General features: G+C 42.2%; 1 protein-coding gene across 19 annotated transcripts in view; it reads left to right on the top strand.

Moving 5' to 3' along the window:
- Positions 1 to 1,741: 1,741 nt before the first annotated feature.
- The window catches only part of KDM6A (lysine demethylase 6A), a 158,690-nt gene continuing 138,246 nt past the window's right edge, over positions 1,742 to 22,185 (top strand). For 7 of the 19 annotated variants that reach the window (XR_008971648.1, XR_008971647.1, XM_057405053.1 and 4 more), the window contains exons 1-2: positions 1,742 to 2,548; positions 2,816 to 2,879. Coding sequence is in view for 15 of the 19 variants with exons in the window: in XM_057405053.1 (XP_057261036.1) it covers positions 2,388 to 2,548; positions 2,816 to 2,879 (225 nt within the window). In the remaining 4 variants the exon portion in view is untranslated. Of the gene's footprint in view, positions 2,549 to 2,815; positions 2,880 to 22,185 lie in introns of those variants that run through there. The other 12 variants (XR_008971649.1, XM_057405065.1, XM_057405054.1 and 9 more) reach the window with 3 other exon arrangements.

Genomic DNA, 22,185 nt, shown 5'->3' with positions numbered 1-22,185 from the left:
AAACCCAAAACAAAACAGAAATCAAAAGCAGCTAGTTCAATGCAAGCAATACAGGCAGGATACAGAGGTTAACAGTGGTTACTTCTCCGGAGTTGGGTACTAGAGATGTTGTGACTTCAGGTGCATGGAAGTTTCTCATGATACTTATACTTTCAGCTGAACTAAGAAGCGGAGCGGGCACTCACTTCGTCACTGCTTCTATGAAGTCTCTTGAATTGCTTTGTAATTTAGAAAATATCTTCCTTGTATTGAGAAATAGTTTTCTTTACTATCCCTTCCATTGACTTATACTTGGGCTACTGGTAAAATATCTTACTTTGGCACTGTACCCACCAGTAGAGTCCTTCGTGCTGATGAGAAAATGTGTGAATGATAAGCCATGTAAAATACAGGTGAAGACAGATGTTTGATCACAGCTCTTTTCACCATTAACAGACTGTGGTCCATTCTTGGAACCAAAAATAACCTGTTTTTTATCTGGACACCAAACTCAAAAGTACTTTAAACGCTAATGCCTGTCTATTATACCAACACTCTAACCAGCTGCCTGCTGGCTATTTCAAGATATGCAACCATAGCAAACTCAGGTGCTTTCTGTGTCCTAACTGCATCTGCATCAGAAAGTATGGCTACATGACAAGATTCAGCTTTTAAGAGAAGCAAGGACATACTAATTTGAGTCTTGTCTTCCTTTGCATGATTCAAGACTTTGACTGGACCACATTTCCAATCAGTGAGCTGGGAAGCAGCACCTGCCTTGCACACTTGCACTCTTCCCGTGTTTCTGCACTGTGAAACAGACACCTCCAGGATCAGAAAACATTTGAGGATCCAATTGGAAGACATCATTGACATGCAAACAACAGCTGTAATACCTACAGAGGCAGGAACATGCCTCAGTTTCACGAGTACAAGATTTCATGGTGGCAGTTAAGAGGGGATAAAACCAGTAAGCAGCACCATTGTGACTGAACATCACATGGATAGTTTGGCCTTGGACCGTACTAATCTAATTCCCAAAGGCAGTTTGTAGCTCCAGTTATGCTTGGGAGCACCTGGCATCATAAAACAGGCCCTGTTCTGAGGGAAGGAAATTCAACTCGCAGAGAAAAAAGTCTGCCCTGCCACGGGGCTGTGGCTAGACACTGGAGAAGGGATACAGTGATGTTACAGAAGATCACTGCTCATCCATTTTCAGCAAAATGGGTATGAGCAGTGAGCTGTGCCACCATGCACCCCCAGAAGGCTGGTTCTTCATAAGTAGATGTTAAGATCTAATGATTTTCAAAAACCCTAAAACTTCCTGGCAGTACGGGCAAATTAACAGGACTGCAAAGAGACAATAGGAAGTTCAAGTTCTCGGATAAGCCAGGAAAGGTCGAGGAACTAAGGATGCCTAGGTAGCATCTACGCCACAAGGCACACTGTGGGCAAGCTCAGCCTCATAAAGGGGAAGCAACCAGAGCACACAAAGCTCCTTTCTCCGCAACGTCCAAAAAAGCTCAAGAGACTTACGCGTGAGGCATTCCCGGCAGCGCAACGTCCGTCCTTCGCGCTTCCCCATGAAGCAGCCCCGCTCTAGCCCACCACGCCGTAACCGGGCCGCCCAACGCATCACAACACAGCGCCCTCCCGCCGCTGCCTCGCGAGAGGTCGCCCGCCCCACGCCACGTGACGCACCGGCCGCGGGGCTGATGCCAGCGGGCATCGCTCCACCTGTCACTGCCTCTAGCCAATGGAACCATGTCAGCGAGCCGAGCTCAGGCGCATCGGTGGAAGAGCTCTATGACTGACGTAAGTCAACAAAGGTCACGTGCGGCGCCGCGGAAGCGGCGATTGGCGGCGCGGGCTCGAGCGGGGAGGTGCGGGGTGGGGGGTCACGGTGGCGGCGTGGGGCTCGCTGTGTGACACAATTACAACAACTTTGGGCAGCGGCTGGGGAAGTTTGTACAGGCGGCAAGCACACCCAGCGCGGCAGGGCGTGCGGGGCCCCCGGCGCCCCGGCTCCCAGCAACACCCTGCTGCCAGGCTGAGCGGTGCCGCGGCCATGTAAACACCGCTCCGCCGCCATCCGCCGCCGCTGCAGCCACCGCCTCCTCCCCCCCCCCTCCCCCGAGTCTCAAGCGCTGGGGCTCCCTCCCTCCCCCCTCCCTCCCTCCTCCTCCTCCTCCTCCGAGCAGCGGGGCTTCCCCCCGCCTCCCTCCCTCTCCCCTCCCTCCCTCCTCCCTCTCTCCCTCCCTCCCTCCCCCTCCCTGCCGGCGGTTGTTGTTGTAATAAAAGTTGTGGTGTGTGTGTGTCGGGCACCCCGCCCCGCCCGGCGCTGGGGGGTGTTGGGGGCGCGCAGGGGGGGGGGGGTTGCGATCGTGAGTTAATTACGCTGCGTTTCCATGAAATCGTGCGGAGTGTCGCTCGCCGCTGCCGCCGCCTCTGCTGCTCCTTTCGGTGATGAGGAAAAGAAAATGGCGGCGGGGAAAGCGAGCGGCCAGAGCGAGGAGGACTTCGCCAGCTTGACAGCCGAGGAGAGAGAAGCCCTATCCGGCCTCGACAGGTACCCGCTCCCCACTCCGCCCCGGCCGCCTCCGTGTCCCGGCTCGGCCCGCGCTCCCTCCGTGTCTTCCCCCTCCCCTGCCCGCGGCTCCCCGCTTGGGAGTGCGTGTGTGCCCGTGTGCGGGTTCCCGGCCCCGCTGCCGCGCTCTGTCCTTGCCCGCCGGGAACGAGCCCGTCCGCCCGCCCGCCTTCCTGCCCGTGCGGGGGGCTGACTCTCACTAACGCTGGTGCTTCTCTCCCCTCCCTCCTTCCCGCTCCCCTTCTGCAGCCGACTCTTCGGATTTCTGAGGCTTCATGAAGATGGCGCCAGAACGAAGGCCTTGCTGTTAAAGGTAAGCGCGAGGGTGGATGTGGAGCGGGACTGGAGGGGAGCAGGGGGGGAGGGGAGGGAGCCGGCTCGGCCCAGTAACCCCCTCCCTCCGGTCCTCTAGGTCCGCGCGGTGAGTGTGTGCGTGCGAGGGCGCAACTGAGTGCGAGCCCGGCTGTGCGGGGCACCGCCACATCCACGGGCGCAGGGCGCTCCGCCTCGCCCCCCGCTACGGTCTTCCCACGCCTCGCTGACGCCTTTGCTCCTTTCTCTACCCCCGTCCCGCGGAGCCAGCGTGGTCCCCCTTGCGAGAGAGAGCCGACCAGGGCTGGGTGTGAGACGAAAGCAGCGTGGCCTTGCGAGTGTCCGTCCAGCCCCGGGACGGGGGGAGGTCGGTCGACGAGGAGGAGGTGGTGGTGGCGGCAGCGGGGGGGGGGTGAGGGCGCGCGCGCGAGGCGCTGCTGACGTTGGCCTCTCCCCGGACCCTCCCTCGTGATTTTCGCCCCGCGCGGAGGGGGCCGGTGGTTGCGTGCGCCCTGCGCGGCGGCGGTTGCCCCTCGCGGCGACTGGCGGACGGGGGGCAGTCGGTGGTTGACCCGGTGACGGAGGGAGCGGAGGCCCGGCCTGGGGTGAGGCGCTGAGCAGCTCCCGGAGCCCGTCGCCGAGTGACTTGTTTACTCTCTGGGCTCGGCAGCCTCCAGCGTGCCAGGTCCTCGCTGAGTGCCGTGTCCCGCCCGCCGGGCCTCCCGCTGTCTCCGCCGCTGGGCGGCCTGGCAAGGAGTGGGACGGCCCGCGGGTTTCTGGAGCCTGCCGGACCTTTTGAGAGAAATGTTTGTTTCTGTGAAAAGTTGTTGGCCCTGTCATTTAGTTAAGTAATGGCTGCTCCTGTCGGCCCAAGATGGCCGGACAGGGAGGAGAAAGAGAAGGGGGGGGCGGGGGGTGTAAACACGAAACAAATACCGGGAACGAATATGCTCGTTGCCTGGAGCATGAAGCCCCCGGTGAACGTTGCGGGAAACTCATGGCATTGCAAGTTCTCTCTGGATGCTTTCCTGCTGCAGGCAGGGCGTTTGCAGCGCTGGTGCCCTTCTTATCAACCTGTAGCACGTTCTGATGGCCATCCATAAGCTATTGACAAAGGCTGTGCAGGCTGTCTGCCAGTTGTGTTTGAAAACTAAACGCTAAGAAAACGTCACAGAACAAGTCGAACTGTTTTTAAAAATGCCACACAGTTTAAGCAGAGGACTGTGCTCTTCAGGTTCCTGCTTTCAGACTTGTTCCTGTCAGCAGCCTTGTGTTTGACACTTTGTTCATCCTATTGTTGTGCCTGTGCTGTATGCTGATGTTTTCACGTGAAGAATTTCTGTTGCTGGCCTTGGTGGATCTGATGTCCTAACTCTAAAATGTTTTGAATTCGGTAGCCTAGGCCCTTGCTTGTGTTTGGATGTTTATTTCTGGCATGCTTGGAAAAGCTCAATGTCAGGACGTGGGGGAGGGATGGAAGGAGAAGCAAGTACACTTTTCTTTGTGCTTAATTTTAAAAAATCCCGTGGTTTCCTTTTGATTTTTCAGAGTTATTTCTAAAAGTACTTCTTCCGGTAACTTAAAAAGGTAGGGGAGTGACATGTCAAACCAGTTAAATAACGTATATTAACTGTTAGTGGACCAGAATTACTGTATCCTGTGTGAATGCTTTTGAGGCTATCAGAAATATCAGAGGGAATCCTGTATGAGATAAAGCTTAAGTATGCTAGGTAGGAAATAAAAGCATTGTATGTAATTGGATTATCCATCACATAACATCGCTAGGTTATGGGTTTTTTTTGGTACTGTAAAATTACGTAGTGCAGACAGCAATTCAGGATATTAGTTGAGTTTTGAGTCCTTTCTTGCATATAATGCATTTCCTTCTTTTATGCTAGTCAGTTAAAATTTTAGTATATAGAGTCTGTTTGAGATGACTGAAGTTGTGGGGCATTTAGATAGTTTTTAAATATATTTCTATAAATATCACTGTTCTCTTACTGTATGAATCCGTGCAGCAGATCCATGCAGTGCATACTAAAAAAAAACACAACCCAAACAGCCCAAGCAAATATTTAAGTATTTTGCCTCAGTTTTCTGACAGTGTTTTGGGCATTTATGAATTGCACTGACTCATAAAGCATTTTTTTTTATAAAACTTGTCTCTAGGAAATGTAGGTTGTTAAGGAAGTAGAAAGATTAAAATGTTCCTGTTCAGTGCAGAGATGTTTGAGAAGAATTTCTTGGCTTGAACCAGGTTCACTTTTGTTTGTGCTTTTTACTTTCAGGGAATGTGCAAGTGTTTCAGTTACTGTTATCGATAAGTAAGAAGTTGTTATTTTTAAGATAAACAATTCCTTTTCTCTGTGTGTGTGTGAAGCCTCATGCAGTTTACTCTGTACGAGAAGGTTTAGAGTAATTAATCTAGCAGATCACTTTAATTCCGTGTAACGGTTATTTTTATTGTAGAAAGCATGGCCGTATGTATGTGCATTTAATTAATAGGTTTTACAGTGATAGTAACAAAATATTTCCTTTGTGCATAGAGGAGCAACAGCTAACAAAGACCCTAGACTCCATAATTACAAAATCCTGACTGATTAGGAATCTACAAGCCGGTGCATTATAAAACAGTGTGAGATTTCAGTGCCTGTTTAGCAGGTAAGGAAAATCATTGAGTCATGTTTCCAGAGGAATCCTTCACACAGGCAAAAATTCATGGGTACTCCACTCTATGTGAGAAGAGTGCACCTGCTATTGAGCCTTTTAAAAAGGCAGGCTGTAGCAGTGCCTCTTCTGTGGGTGCCTAACAATGTTACCTGGGGTTAAGGTGGTAGGAGCAGTGTTCCTGTCTGAGGAGACGGTCAAGGAGACCGCCCCTGGAGGTCCTGGGTTGCAAGTGTTGAGGGGACTGCTCTGTTATCTGCACAGGTACTTGTGCAGCGGCAGGATTCTTTTGTGAGCTTAAATTCGGTGTCCCAATAAGAGGAGGTACTACTCTTGCTTTTAGTGGGGTTCACTCGGCAGGAGGCAGCGGGTTGGTTCAAGCCACTTGCAGGCAAACCAGGACATTCCATGAAGTCTTCGCAGTGGGAACTCTAGATAAATGAAGCCACACCCTGACAGTTTAATAAGAAAAAATGTGGGATCTTTTTCAGGGATTTAGGAAGCTTCGTGTCTGGAGGTTTAACGTAGTTGCAGGTTTCGTACATGCTCCAGGTCTGGACTGCAGTCCCCCTTTTTATGTAGTTTTGTCTTGTAGAATGTATGGCAGTAGTATTGTGAACTAAACTGAGTCCTGCTTCTGGGTGTAGCAAATCAAAAGAGCAGATAAGACATCACATCTGTTCAACTTATGAATTATTGAAGATACAGATTAAAGGTCAGGAATATTGTATTGTGGCTCCATGCATTGGATATATGATAAGCCGGAAGAAATCAAACTTTCCTGTAACTGTGTATGCGCTGTTAGTATGTGTGATGAAGGAATAGAATTCTCTGTTGCCAGACATTTTGTATTTATTTTACAGAAAAGGGCCTTGAAAATCGTAATTTGCAGCTAGTGTGGTTTTGGGGGAGAGGAGAGAGAAACTGAGAGGTCATCTTTCAAAGTGGTTGAAATGCTAAAAATCCAGTGTAGCCAGTGTCGTGTAAGAGGTGCTTGATATTATGCTTCTGTAGCTGACAAGCACATTAATGTGAAGGAGTGAAAAAAAAAACCCAAACGAGAACCCTGCTGTTATCTTGATGTCCCTTTCTCCCAGGAATACCTTCTCACATGAGGTAAAGCTGAAAGATTTCTTGGGGGGAGGAGGAAGATGACATCCATTGTATTGGAAGTGAATTGCAAAGCATTTCCTTGTTCTTTCTTTCTTTACTGTTTTTTGTTGTTCTTTTTTCCTTCCCACTAGTACTTCCAGGGTTTGGCCAAAGTTGACTTTCTTGCAGAGACAAACCTTCATTTCATAAGCTAAAACTACTTGGCTTCTGTACAGATTTAGGTTGATGTAGCTGGTCTGATGTATTTGGTATAAGATGATTGTTAATTCCTATTCGTTGAGTTTAATCAGTTTGTATACTGTAGACAAAATCTGAAGCATGTTTCCATTTAAAAGTATTGCTGTTGGAGTCAATTTAAAGAGAGATGAAGTAGTTCCATGCAATATGACAGTTTTGGGGCCGTGTTACCTCTTACGTTTTTTTCAGCCCTTTTGTTTTCCAGCTGATTTAAAAAATGGTATTTCCTTTGTGTCAGGACCACATGTATTGACAGAATTACAAAGTGATTATCTGTGCTTTCGCTAGGCATGCAAAATAAGAGCACAGTGGCAATATTCTGTCATCTTTCTTACAATTGAAGGTGTTGCTTTTTTAAAATGGTTTTGGACAGTGTGAATTAATATATATTGACTTTGTCCTTTTAATGTTGACATTAATGTTAATTTTCTACTAATCCATAATTAAATATTCTTAGTTTTAATTATAACAGGGTGCTTAAAAAATAATGATGCAGGAAAGCATTTTAGCAGATTAGCCTAGGTGTAGTAAAGTTGGGGTGTTTTTTTAAATAACTTTGGCAATGTTTTGGCATACTTTATTCTTATCAAAACAAAGAAATATTGCTTTAAAAAGAATTATAGCATTTGCCTTATATGAAAAATTATATCATAATGGCAGGGCTGGGAATAGAGAAACTGGGAATTGGTACCATGAGAGGTTTGTAAAGTATTCCAGGAAGTGGGTAGCCTCTCCAGTTTATGTAAATTTATGTCTGAGCTGTTCCTTTTTGTGGTGGTTGTGTTTTTTATGGGGGGGGGGGGGGGGGGGTGGGTTGGTTTTCGTTTTTTTTTTGTTTTTTTTTTTACGTCTTCATCTCTCAGTATGTGTTTATTATTTATCATATTGTCTGTTACTATGGAAGAAGTTGGTTAACATTTTGTAAATCATGTTAAGGGTCAAACTGTTTTTCTAGCCTTTTCTGAAGGTGTCTGGAAGTGGAAAGATTTGCAGTAAAAATGTTAAGTGTTTTTATTGGATGATTGGGACTGACATACAGATTTCTTAAGATCAGTATTTTTCTGTATGTAATTTGGAGTTTCTGGTAATAGGGTAGGGTATTTAAGATCCAATTAATGTTATGGATGGCATGTTCTGTAGTTCATGGTTGTGCTGTGTTTGTACTTTGACATTACAGTTCCAGTCTATGTGATATGTATCCTGGTACTTAAAGTTCAGTTGTAAATTTGCAACATTCTTACTTCATCTGGTATTAAAAACATCATTTGTTGTTTTTTTTTTTTTGTCAAATGAACATTACAAGGGGGTGTTTATGAGATACTTTTGATGTTTTGATGCTTTCAAACCTAGTGTTCGAGGCCTGTTTCTTTAAAACAGTGGGGGCTTATTGTGCAAAGCATACATTCTTGAATGTTTTGTATGTTTCTTAAGTTTAAAGTGCAGCGTTGTTACTACTCCCTGAAAACAGGGAAATTGCTGAAGTGACAAATGTTACAGTTGTCATTTTAATGTTAATTAAAAGGCAAGGATGGACCTCATCTCTACCAACAGCATGCCTTTGTAGCAGTCTAGTTAGGATTGCAGGACAACTAGCATACTGGTACTTGCATTTCAGTAAGCTTTGTTTGCTATCAGGAGACTATTAGTAGGGAATACAGTGTGAGATTTTACTTTGTTATAGTAGCTTTTCATATTTCTTATGGAAGAAATGTTGCATATTGTAGCTTCTAAATACTGGTCTGCTGAGTCTGGAGGCCAAAGTGGTCCATTTCTTTAAGTGATATATGTGCATAGATTTAACATAATTCATGCCCTACTGATTTAGTAACCAAACACACAAGGTAGGCAGCAATTTTGGACGAAGGAAGAGAGAGAAATATTACTGTATTTTAGCAGTTGAGGAATAGGTGTTCTGATGAATTACTTGATTTTTGAAAGTGTGAAGAAAACCTGAGGCAAGGATAGACACAATCGTTTTCCTTCAATTCCATTCCAGCAATTTCACCACTGAAAATCTTCCATCAATCCATTCGTGCATTTTGATTCTCATGGACTCTAGCTTTCAGAGGTAACCATATGTGAATAAGTAGTAGACAGTCAAAAGCTTCTTTCTATACACAGTGTTCAGGTGTGCTTTCTGCTCATGAAAAGTGTGGTTCTCTGCCTCTTGCCAGCCTTTATAGCTAGCCGTTAGTTAACTGTAGGGGATTGAGCGGACTTGATAATTATAGAGGTACGACTATCTGCAAGTGTTGATAACATCTGAAGTATGTGTTGAAAGCATCATCTAAAAGCTATACCATATGTTTGTTATACCATTTTAGAAAAGAGTAGATGTTTCGTACGTGGGTAATTCTGTGAGTAGAATCATTTGTTTTTATTATATTAGCAAGATGATACAAAATTGAGGAGAGTCAAGGAAAATGTTTGCAGCTGTGAAGAGATTTTACGCTGATTAACATAGTCACGAGACTACAGTACTGGCATTATATGCCATAGCCTACTGTTTTTCTTTATCCCACTGAGAATTAGGCAAACTTACCTTCTGTGGAGAAATTAAGCTTTGGTTTCCAGCCTTACAGGTTCATGAGTTAAACTTCAGGTTGCTCTCCGGTTAGTGAACAAATACTGTTCTCAGTCCTCAGCTGACAAAATCTTTGGGTAATGGGAGTGATTCTGCAGTATTGTCAGCAGACTAAAAGGGAAGGAAATGTAGCTTGAGAATGCTAAAATAGTTGTGTGAAAGCAAGTGACTGCTATAAAGGTCTTGGATCAGCTTCTGCAGGAATGGATTAAGCAGATGTTCTGATGTGAATACATACCTGAGCCAGGTGTCTGGTTTTTAGTATTGGTAAAGATAATTCCAGAAGCTGAGCCATGACTATGCTCACTTTGAAGGCATATAGGTATCAGACAACTTCCAGTCCTTTAGTTTCACACCTGTCTTGCATTTTAAATGTGCAACTCACATAAGTTACTGTCTGTTTTAACCTCTCTTCTTGGTGAAGTTCTGCAGCTATGGTATTTGAAGTGTAATGTCTGAGTAATGACACAATTCAGAATGGCAGTGATGCTCATTAAACTTCATGTGTCATAGAGATCAGTTGACTGTCTTTGTTACAAATGTTAAGAATGTTAATCTTGTTCACTAGCAGAATACTTCTTTGTAGTTAAAAACAGACAAAATTGAACTACGTGGTCCTGTATGGAGCCCTACAGAAGGCTGCCAGGATTTATATAGTTGTACCTGAGAGGATAATCTTGGTACCTTACAGAACATTTTTTATGAGGAAAGGGACTGTGTTTGATCTGAGTTCGTTGTCCAGGGAAGTTCTGAAAAGCAAGAAAAAATAACTAAATCTTTTCTTGTACATTTCTGACTTATGTATAGATACATTAAAGAAATAGCTGCAGTGTCTCCAATTCCTTTTGTGGAGAGGCTGTTTTCAGGACTGGCCTGTGTTCAAGACTAGTTCTGCTGATAACTGTTAAAAGCAGTGTGGGCCATTTATTATGCTTGTGGATCTAATAGAATTGTTGAATGGTGCTATTTTAAGATTAACGTCTGTGAATATTCTGAGGTGAATCAGGTGTTGTCCTTGACACCTGAATGCTGATCTTTGTATCGACAAAATGATAGGAAAACATTCCTTATGTAAATAAAAAAACCTATGCTAATGAACAAAAAGCCCCTTAAATGTGTTTGGGAGTTGAAAAATACTCTTTCTCAGATACTTTCGCCTCAAAGTATGAGAGGACACATGGATTGCCATCAGGGCTGTTGAAATACCTTCCTTTATGGTTCTTAAATTTACTAGGTAGTGTTAATGGAAGAAGCTTGTTTAATTAAGATGTAGAATTAAGAACTTATTTATAGTTTTGTAAAGGGAGTGACTAAAAATGTGTTACGTATTTTGCAGCTAGAACACTATATGTCTACATATGAATTTCCTTTGTGGTAAGTTGTTACATTAATTGTTGTTTGTTAAAATGTATCTGACAAGCATTTTAAATAATTTCTTTTTCTCACAGTGGCATTTGAGGATTGTGTTTCACTTTTCAATACAGATTGGTTATTGAAGTCTAAAGGAGGTGGAATTGTGACTATGCTTTTCCTTAAATTTCTGCTTGCATTTTGAGAATTTAAAGGTTCTGAAAAATTTCAGGATATCCTTTTCGGCATTAGTCAAAGGTGCAGCAGCTTTTAAAATAGAGCCAGTATGTCTTTTTTGAGGGGTTGTTATGGTACTTCAATTGCAGTTGCCATTTTAACTTTTTATTTAAATGCTGTTTTCGTTAACTTATGATATGAAAACTTGCACAAGAATCTAGAGTAGAATAATGAGTTGAAGTTAAGGCTCTACGTTTATGTATCCCCCCACCCTGCGGTTACAGAATTCAAAGTATTTTCTCTGTTGCTTTTCATATGTGCTAGTGAAACGATTTTGGGGCCTGTGTGAGGAATCAGGCTGGAGAACTGATTTGGATAAAAAATAAGCTAATAAAAAATGGAAAACTCATTAGTTTTAAATAAGCAATAATGAAGGTTACTACTAAGAAAAGGATTTTAAATTTTAGATGAGCAGACTTCAGCATTCTCAGAGCTCATTTGGGAGGGATTCCATGGGAAGTTTCTGTGGAGGCTAAAGGAGCTGGTGAGTGAGGGGATTTTCAGGAATGCTCTCCTGGAAGCACAGGAACAGTTCATCCCCTTTAAAGGTATGGGAAGTAGGTGGAGCAGGAGACCCTCTTGGCTAAACTGCGAGCTTTTTAGTGCTCAAAACAGGAAGAGAAGCGTACCATTGATGGAAAAGCAGTTGAATACCCATTGAGAACTACAAGGGCGTACAGAGATGCAGTTAGAAAAGCAGAAGCTCAGCTTGAGTTGAAATTCATGAGAGATGTCAAAACTATAAGAAAGGATTTCTCAAGTATGTAAACAAAAGAGAAAAACAGAAGGAAAATACTGGCCTGCTGTTAGGCAGGTGAGGTGAATTGGCCTCCTCCAAGGCTGAAATGCCAGAAGTTCTCAACACTTTCTTCACCTCTGTCTTTAACATCATTGTTGTGCCCTAGGGCTTGGGATCAAAAACCCAGGTTGGTGCAAATGCAGACCCACCATCGGTAAAGGAAGACTTGGTATGTGAACTGTTACAGGAGCTTGACCCCTACAAATCAATGGGCCCTGACAATATCCACCCAAGGGTGTGTGTCTGGCTGATGTCATTGTGAGACTGCATTGGGGGGTGTCCCAGAAGACTGGAAGAAGGCAAATGTTGGCCACATCTACAAGAAGGGTGTAAAGGAAGAGGCAGGAAATTATAAGCCCATCAGTTTTACTTCAGTTCCTTGGAAGGTTATGGAGCAAATCCTTCTGGGGCCTGTCACAAGTCAAGTGAAACACATGACTGGGAGAAGCCAGCACGGATTGACCAGGGGCAAATTGTGCTTGACAAAACTGTTTGCCTTCTGTGACAAAAGTAACGTGTGTGATTGATGTGGGACAAGGAGTGGACACTGTCTGGATTTCTCTGAGCCTTTTGATGCAGCTTCCCATGTGTTTCTCCTAGAGAAACTGACATGTTACGGTCTACATGAATGGGCTGTGTGGTGGGTGGGGAAATGGCTGACAGGCTGCATGCAGAGGGTGGTGGTGAATAGTTCCTTTTCAAACTGGCAATCTATCACTAGTGGGTTCCCCTAGGGATCATTATTGGGCTCATCACTGTTTAGTATCTTCGTAAGTGATCTGGAAGATGGGATCAGGTGTACCCTGACCAAGTCTGCAGATTATACCAAACTGAATGGGGAAGTAGACATTTGGAAGGGACATCCACCCTGTTGGATGACCTGGATAGGCTGGAAGAGTGGGCTGTCAAGAACCTTACGAAGTTCAACAAAGACGAATGTAAGGTCTTGCACCTGGGAAAATGTAATATAAGCCTGCACCACAGGCTGGGATCTGCTTGATTTGGGGTAGCACTGTGGGAAGGGTTCTGGGTGTTCTGGTGGATAAAGAGCTCTATGAATCAACAGTGTGCACCTGTGACAAAGCCAACAGGATGCTGCGTTACCTTAAGGGCATCACCAGCTGAGATAAAGATCTCAGTATCCCACTCTACTCAGAGCTTGTCAGGCCACGCCTGGAATGCTGTATTCAGTTTTGGTCCCCACTCTACAGAAAAGATGTGGACAGGCTGGAGAGGGTCCAGAGAAGGGCCACAGAGATGATTAAAGGACTGGAAACTCTGCAGATGAGGTAAGGCTGAGAAAACTGGGTTTGCTCAGCCTTGAGAAAAGAAGGCTTAAGGGAGACTTTATCACCATGTTCAAGTATTTAACAAGTAGGTACAAAGAAGTTGGAGACTCCCTTTTTACAAGCAGTCACATGGAAAATATGGGTAATGGGCATAAGTTACTCTCGGGGACAGTCCAGTTGGATAGAAGGTGATGATTTTTCGCAAGAACAATCAGCCTTTGGAATAATTTTCCCAGAGAATTGGTGGATTTCCCAATATTGGACCCTTAAGATTTGGCTGGACAGGGTGTTGGGACTTCTAGTCTATGCTGTGCTTTACCTTGAAAGGTTGGACAAGATGATCTTTGAGGTCCCTTCCAACCTGGTATTCTATGGTTCTGTGAATACAGGTCATAGTGCAGACACAAAAAAGGCTATAGAGGTCCTTTAAGAGAAATTGTTTTGGGAGACTACGGTGGGTCCTACTTAGTGTGATGCTGTTTCTGTAAGGAATATTTATAAAACTCTTGCTGAAGCAGAAGGGTTTGCTCCCTTGTTTTCTTACAGGAATGGAATTACATATTTTGGAAGCACAGGTTGTCACAATTGTCTTTCTTTTTGGAGAGGAGGGATGGAATGAGTGAGTGGCCTAGATTCATTATTTCTTTGAAAGATCTAATATACTGTGAAGTTCATCTGTCACTAGGAGATTTCAGGTAAGTTTCAGATCTGAACATACGTGCAGCACTGGAGAATGTCATGAATATATGTCACAAGGACCGTAGAAGAAAACAGTCTTTTTTATGAAGCTGTTTTATGTCACGGCTCTGAATGAAAGGTACTGATGGATCTAGGTTGAGTACTTCATGAATTATGTTTGAACCTATGCCTACTGAAATCAGGCCTCCATTTGATTTTGGGAAAGAGGAGAAATGAAGCAGTCTTCTGGAAATGTTTTTCAGAATATAAATGGAAGATACTTTCAGTTGAAAGAAGTGGAGAAAAAATTGAAAAAGGACACTTACAAAATTAGGTGTGAGGAAGAGTGGGAAACTGAGGAATTAAATGGGTGATGTAAGGATGCAAACAAAATGGGGGGTGAAGAATCAGCAGTGGAAAAATCATAGTGTATTTACTCTTTCCAGGAGCTACTTAAATCTTGTTCCTGGATACCATCTGACTGCCACAGCTAACTTAAAGTAGCATTTAAGCTGTTGATGATGCTGGTCCCTGTCTCAAAGGTTTTTGAAACAAGGTAAACAGGAACAAAATAAAGATAAATGAAATTGATGAAAGTTTGTGGAGGCTGTGAAAAAACTTAGTAAGAATTATCCACTGTAAGTTCTGAATGTAACAGTGCCTCTGCTCTCCCATTTCTGAAATACAAGTAAGGCATGGTAGAGGAAGCTGCTCCTTTAACAGAAGCATTGTCTGTGTCTTCTACTGCTGCTTCTGTTTTCCCTCCTTAGCCCCTAAGGAGAGTTAAAGAAACCTACTGCTTCTGCTTTTTCCTCAAGGTGAAAATGATGACCAAGAACTGTTATGTCTTTGTCCTCATGTTACTTTTTTTGCTGCCTTTAGATTTGAAGGATAAAGCTGAGCAAGTTTGGAAGATGTAGGTGGATATGTTAAAAAGGCAAGAAATAGTTTAAAGTATGGAATTGAAAGCCTGCGTAAGGGAGAATGATGCTGATTTAGAGAATAACAGTATAGTTTAATGCAACGAAGTGTAGAAAGAGCATAAGATAAAGTGGAAAGATAAGAAAAATTGATAACATCCATTATATAACATCACAAAGCATGTCATAAGCAGTCTCTGGTAGGAAAGAAAAAGTGGAATGATACGGGAAATAATAAAGAGTACATAGGTTGACGAACTTCAGTGGAGCTTTGAGAATGTTACAAATACAGTAGCTAAAGGTAGATACACACACCATGGTTCTTAAAACTTCATGCATTCTTAGTTGTTGGTGTGGTGCACAGAAATGTGTTGTTTTCTGAATATTTTTAATCTCTTCTGGGTTTTAATGGTTGGAAGGGCAGAGCCGTTGAATTTGTGGTTTCATTAACAATTGAACACTAAAAATTTTCAAAGATGGGAGACTTAAATTTCATTGCAGGACTGTCTGATTTCAGGTGTAACTTCTTAAAAAGATGAACAAATTAGACCTAACGGTCTTTTTTGCATCTTAACCAAATACATATGTATTTCCTGGCTTTTAAGAAGAAATGTTTGTGTGTTTGTTCTTTCTTGCTTCAGAGGAAAAGAGGAGTCTTAACTTTTACTTTTCATAATTTCTGAAAAAGAACCGCTACTTAGAAACTGTTCAACTAACTTTGAATCAGAACAGTAAGTACATAGTCCTCTATTCCTTGCTTCAGCGGTGAGGAAATAGATTTAAAAAATAAAAAAACAAGTCCATGAAACCAGAATGCTCTGTAGATGGTATGAGGTGCACGTGTCTGAGCCAGCCTCTTCTGCTGTCTTTATGAAAATCCTCAGGCAGACCTTTAAGTACAGGAGCACATGTAATTTAATTAGCAAGAGTTTTGTGGTGGAGGGCTGTCTTGACTGTAAGTCACTATGTGGATGAAATTAAGGGTTGAAATGGCTTTAATGCCTCATCTGTTTATACATGGGGAAGATTTAGAGGTGTTTATATCAGAGTTTATTTTTGTTGTCTGAGTAAGATGAGCTCACGGAGACCATCAAGAGTACATGGTAACTAATGAACAGAATAAGGTCTCATTTTCAACCGTAAAAGGGCTCTGTTAACTTGCATGTGTTCATGTGTTAAAAAACTGATTAGACAGTTTTCTGAGATAAGTTGTACACTGTCCATCTTTTCTGTCTTGGTGGGATTTTTTTTTTGTCATCTCAGTGGAAGATACTTTAAAAAAATGCATTTGATTATAATGGAAAAAAGGTATGAAGGGTTGAATAGAACCTAGAAGGGAGACGTTTTTATGTTAAAAAAAAAAACCGCAAACAAACGTAAAGCACAGCATTGTAGTATGGAAACCTGTTTTGGGGAGGTGGATGTATTTGGTACAGCTGGAGGAATTCTGAAAGGTTGTATAAGGATTCCTTAGATAATTGTGTGTGGCAGGAACGTGATTGTTGCATATGACTGTGATGCCTGATCTTGAAGATTGTCTTGAGTTAATCTGGGAATGTAAATGTGTTCCAAATTGTATGAGGAAAAATATGGATTTGGAATATCACAATCTGTTTGTTCCCTGCCAGTAAAAATGCTGTCATCTTAAGTTGTATTTTCGTTTATTAGTTGATTTTCTTCCTCAGTGGCAGCTTGCTTTTGCCTTTGAATGGTAGGATGTTTTCCTGTAATGCCAGCTGCAAAATTCAAGCTTGCTTGCATTGTGGCCAAAAAAACTGAGAACAGTGGTGATGCTGAGAAAAGAATCTTTTGTACTACTTACTTTTAATTGCTAATTAAAAGTCCTTGGTAGTTTGAAAGAATGGAGTAGTTTGTCTTCTACTTTAGACCAGTATTTGCTACTCAGTGGTAGAGAATGATGGAAGGAGTGATTTTTATAATGAGTTCTAGGTGAAAGCGGCCTTCCTGAGAAAGTGAAGATGGGCTAGACCACTCATTTTGCACAAGAAGCTCTCAGGATTCAGGGAACATGCAGTGCCAGTGGAACTGAGGAGCAGCTTAGGACTTGTTGCTAGACCTTCTCAAGCAGCACACATCACCTGCACCCTCCTAAACTCTCTGTAGGTTTTGCTTCATTATGTTGCTTCAGTTTCTGTATTAACTGAATAAAGATATTTTAGATTGTTCAGACAAGCAGTAGGGATCTTCTAGAGAAAGTTTGTTGATATTCAGATATTTTTTAAATTTGTTCTTGATATTTTTTATTTTTTTAAGCAGTGAGATTTCAGTGAAGCTTCCTTAATAGTGCAGCACTGCTTCCAGTGCAGAAACTGTGCCTCAAAGGAGTGGGTAAGCTAACTGAAAAAGAAAAGTCCCAGCTACAGGTCACTTCACGACCCTTTCCTCAGGGCTTTCTCACTTCCACAACCAGAACTCAAAAATGGAACAAACTGATTCAAAGCAGTTCATTAATGACTAGCTTTAGGTCTGTCAGGCTTCAGACAGCTGGAAAGGAGAATGTACACACTTCTGCTCCAGTGACTTCATTTTCATGATTTTTCTGTAGAACGTTTCCAGATTTTTATTGTGTCATTGCCAAAGTTAACTCATGTATTCTCATAAGCAGGTTACCTGTTTCATGTAGCACCTTGTTTGCCAGCAATTCCATTTTCTAAGTAAAAAAGACCCCAAAACAAACTTACTGAAAAGTAATTATGAAAGTGTATTTGATTATAATGGAAAAAAGTATGACTGGTTGAATAGAACCTGGAAAAGAGACATTATGTTAACTACCACTCCTTTTTGTTTTTTATCAGTACCTGTACGTATTGGTACCTGGGTTTAAGAATGAGTGCACTGTCAAGTTCAGACAACCTCTGTGTTTATGCTCACACTTGGATCTCAGTTGGATGGTAGTCTCCCTTGCTATAGCTGTGCTTGCCTTTTCTCTAACTCAACAATCCCTACGCAGCATACGCTGACAGAAGTTACTCTGTTAGCGTCATTGCACTATTTCGAGTAATGTCAGAATCAAGCCATTACCTTCCAACTAATTGGAGGGTTGAACCAAGGTGTACAATTTTTTTTTTTTGCTTACCCTAGTGTCTGAGCAGACAGAACGTGGTAGAGCTGATCTTTATAAAACAGCAATTCTGTCTGTACTGGGGCCTTCATGTGCTGTTGTGATACTGCTTGTATTAGTTTTGGCTTTCATTATTTTCCTTGTTTTCTAAAGAATGAAAAATTCTGCTCAGCCTTAAATATTGTTGGAAGTACTGTAATTTAAAGCCCAGGTGAGTGTGATTTTGCTATTTTTTTAACTCAAATGACTGGAAAAACTATGTAATGTTGTACTGCACTATGACTGTACAAGGATTTACCTCTAGTTAGGATGGAATGTTCTCTAGATGAAAAATGTTCTGAAGTGACAGCTTTTAAGGAAAGAAACATTGTTTTAAAGCCCCAGCTTTTTTGTCATGTAACTTATGATGCACCTGTTATTATGTTCTCTACTTTGTTGCAACTGCTATATCAACTCTACAGTTTGATTATAAGGTACTGTGTTTTTCCTTGTTTTATAATTTGGTTTAGACAAAACTTTGGAAAATATAATTTATGGATTAAATCTGCAATGTAGGAGGAATGGTTAGTGTTACTTGGATGGAGTGTAGAACAACATTGTTATACAATAGATACATGCTGCATCATCTTAAGAGTGTAACTTCACATGGCTTGTTAAATTCGTAATTCATTTAAGTAGACCAAATTCACATTTTGCCCAGAAATAAAGAACAGCTGTTAAATGAGTAGGGTAGGTACCATGATACTGTTCTTCTTCCACAGTCAGGTAAGGGAATTAAGTTGCTAATTCTGAATAAATTGTACTCTTAGTGTAAAGGTGAGTTGTATTACTCCTTGAAATGCAGATTTAAAGCGAAATACTGGGTTTTCTTCCTTCACATATATAAAAATCTTGGTGTTTGATTATCCATTTGGTTGGACCTCTTGCTTTGTACGTCAAATTTAAAGGAAGATTCCCTTAGTTTTGGAGAAGGAATACCTCTTAGGGGACACAGTTGCACGCTCCTCACTCACGGGATTGATCTGAAATTAGAGGTGAAATTTCCATTGCCAGGTGGCATTTAGTGCAGGAAAGTGCCCATGAAGTTGCACTTACGTGTCTGTATGAAGCTGTAGATCTGTATAAGTTGTCTTTTCTTTGGCTGGGTAGAAACAGTTAAAGCTTCATTGCTTGTGTAATGTTGGCCTCCTAATCTCTGCAGCAAGTTAATCCGTTCATTTTTTTGTGTATGTGTCCCACCCCCCACAGCATTTTTAGCCCTGTTTATCTAAAATTCTGCATGCACCTAGCCTCCTGTCATGTAAATGTGATACGTGAGGTGTCCAACATAAGCTTGCATGCAGTGATAGGAAAGGATGTGGGTGAGGGGGAGACACACTCATGAATTTTAGAAAAACCTGTTTCAAACAATGTTTATTTTCAGCATTACTAATTAAGTTTTCCACCTTTCCTCAAGTCTGCTGCTGTGCTTTTCAGCTAAAATATGGATAAATATGCAAAAGAATGTAATCAGTTGCGGTAATAGCACTTTTTAGTATACACATATTTTAGAATGATCCTCCATAGCTTTCTCTTGGATGCTATCATGCAAGTATTTAGTGGCTTATTTCTATGCATGTAGCCTGTGTTATCTGTGAGAAAGATTTTGATTTGTCTACTTCTTTTTGTATCATCTACTTTTATGCAGGCAGTATGCAATAAGCCTTCAATTTTTGACTAGGGGATGTCTGAGTTCTGTATTTTCAGTGAATGACATGTTGAGCCCTCGTATCTTGTAAGCATATACCTGAACCACCACAAAAGCTTTGTAGATAATGGCTACCCAGGACTTTAAGGGAACTGAATTTAACTGTTCTGTGAGACTTTGTCATATGTAACAGGCGTTGGCCTTGGAAGTAGTTTCACGCTTTCTGAAATGAAAGTAATGTGATTGAAATGGGAAGAGGGAAGAAAGGGCAAGCTAACAGCAGACTGTGAGTGATAGGAAGATTTCTAACACAGGAAAGAGTAGTAGTCAAATAGTGTTTCTAGAGGTGTCTCAGAAAGGTAGAGAAGACAGCCAAGGTATGCAGCAGTGTTGGAGGTAGCATATATATAGGGCCATGTAATTAAATCAGGAAGTTACATGCTTATTTTACCTCACATGTTTAAAACTACTGTAACCAGTGGACAGATGATCTCTCAAAATTTTGGGAAGCAGCCCACAATCTGGGCATAAATGTCCCTGTTAGTTGTAAACTCTAAATATAGGCCTGCGTAATATGGGAGGTTTTGCTTTCATCAGGATATATAATAGGTGAAGGAAAGCAGAGCACAGGATGGCAAAGGCTTGCAATGCTAAACTTGTGTTAAGAAGTGCACTGTATAGTGGCACTGTCTTTTAGTGTTCTAGCAGAGCAGTATGTGGTATTTGCCTCACCTGAAAACCTGTATGTCAGATACAGACTGACTAGTTGCATCTGGCATATGAGCTCACGGAGGATGGAGGGGTATTTGAGAATTGGATAGTATCCTTTCACTAGTGATGGCTGTACCATATACAGTGCCCCAGGAATACAGCTACTCAGATTGTAGTAGTAAGAGAGAGGATTATTTCTTTTGTCCTTTCTCTCCCATGCAGATTCAATATTAACAGCACAAAACTTTGCTTTGCACAGTGAACCTTGTTCTGTGGTATGTTATGTCCTCTCAGACTGGTCTAGCAAGACTTTTAAAACCAGGGGATGGAACTGTGATGCCTATATATACAATTTTAACTTTGACTTCCATGAGTGACACTCCCTCTTTTGTGTACATGTATGCTCATTTGTCACTGTCTGCAACTGAAGTGTGGAGCTGCCTGTGGCATTCCTATGGCTCAGTTCATAGGCTGCTTTCCAGGAAGACTCAGCTTTGCTTTTTTCTAAACTTGGTTGGGTGTGTTTTTTTTTTTTTTTTCCCATACCTGATGATCTGCCTCTCTTCACCAACTTTGAGATTTGCATGTCATCCTTTTCTTGTGCAGCTGCTGATGGTTGTAGTGGCTTAGGTCCCGGACCCTTCCTCCTGCCTGTACAAGGCAGTGCTAAATAAATCATAATGGTTTTCTTCAGGCACAGAAGTGTTCTTTCATTTGATCGTGTTAGCATTCAGGCTCACACCATTTCTCAAGGGCAAGTCTTTCTGCATTGCGTCACTGCTAATGTAACAACTCATACTTTTTAGCTTAATACCTTGATTGTAGAGTACAGCTACCCCTTTTGCAGCTGGAGTACTAACAGCTGCTTTCCAATGACTGTTGTCAGATCTTTGTGGACAGACCTGTGGTTGCATGTATTTCCTGTTTTCAGGATGTTATGTAGATGCTCTAAGCCTTCTGGAAGGCCTTACACAAAATTCCACTTGCTAATAAACTATGTGTTAGATTTTGTTGACAAAGGTCTTTTCACTTAGCATTTTTTACACTTGGCATGTCACTCTGAAAACCTGTTTCACCAAACTAGAGCTACAGTTTCTATTTAAAGGGTATATTATGTTTTCAGATAAACTGTACAAAAATTGTGGTATCGCTATCCATAGCATTCACTAAGGGCACAAAGCTATAGCTTTAGACAGTGATTGCTTTTTAATAGTGAAAGCAAGTAGCAGCATTAGGACAGCAATTCTGAAAATGGCACTTTTCAAATTTTAAAATACCATGCCAGATTTAGACCTGGGTTGATGAGAAGGGGTAGGAAGTTAGTTATTTGATTCTTGAGTCCCAAACAGATGTCGGCAGACTCCCACCATGATGTTGCATTTTGCTGGATCAGTTTCATCTTGTGTCATTTGCTTTTGATCTTATCGGTAACATTTCTGTGTTAGTGAGAAAAACTGACATTCATTGGCTTAATGAAAACTAAGAACGTTAAAGAGTAATAGGTGACACTGGCTGTTTATATGTGTTACAGGGAAAAAAGAAAAAAAGAGTAAGTCTGAGTTAGGAGCCTACCAACTGGATAAATGATGCAGCAGAAAGTGAATTGCATGCTTCTACTGATATGAATGTCATGTGGGGGGAACATCTTTGGAAGAAAAAAATGCTGGGAACAATTCCTTGGAACATACTGCTTTGGAGAACTTGAAATGGTAGCTTAGCATTATAACACTTAATAAGATACCCTTTCCAGTGTAACCACCGTGATTTTCAAATGCCACTTTTTCTTTTAGCATATTATTGATACCTCTTGAGGTAGGAGAGCTGTTCATTCTTCTTGTACGCTGTGGGTGGCAGTGCCTGTTGGGCACGTGATGTTGAAAATCCTGTAAAAAGTGATATCTAGTCTTTTATTTATGTTGGTGTTTGTGTGTGTGTGGTTTTTTGTTGTTGTTG

The sequence above is a fragment of the Pezoporus wallicus genome, unplaced genomic scaffold (assembly GCF_028554395.1).
Source record: "Pezoporus wallicus isolate ANWC-B61680 ecotype Strahan unplaced genomic scaffold, APGP_CSIRO_Pwel_v1 contig_1739, whole genome shotgun sequence".
Lineage (NCBI taxonomy): Eukaryota > Metazoa > Chordata > Aves > Psittaciformes > Psittacidae > Pezoporus > Pezoporus wallicus.
The sequence above is the reverse complement of the archived record's forward strand: the minus strand, read 5'-3'. Positions and strand labels throughout refer to the sequence as shown.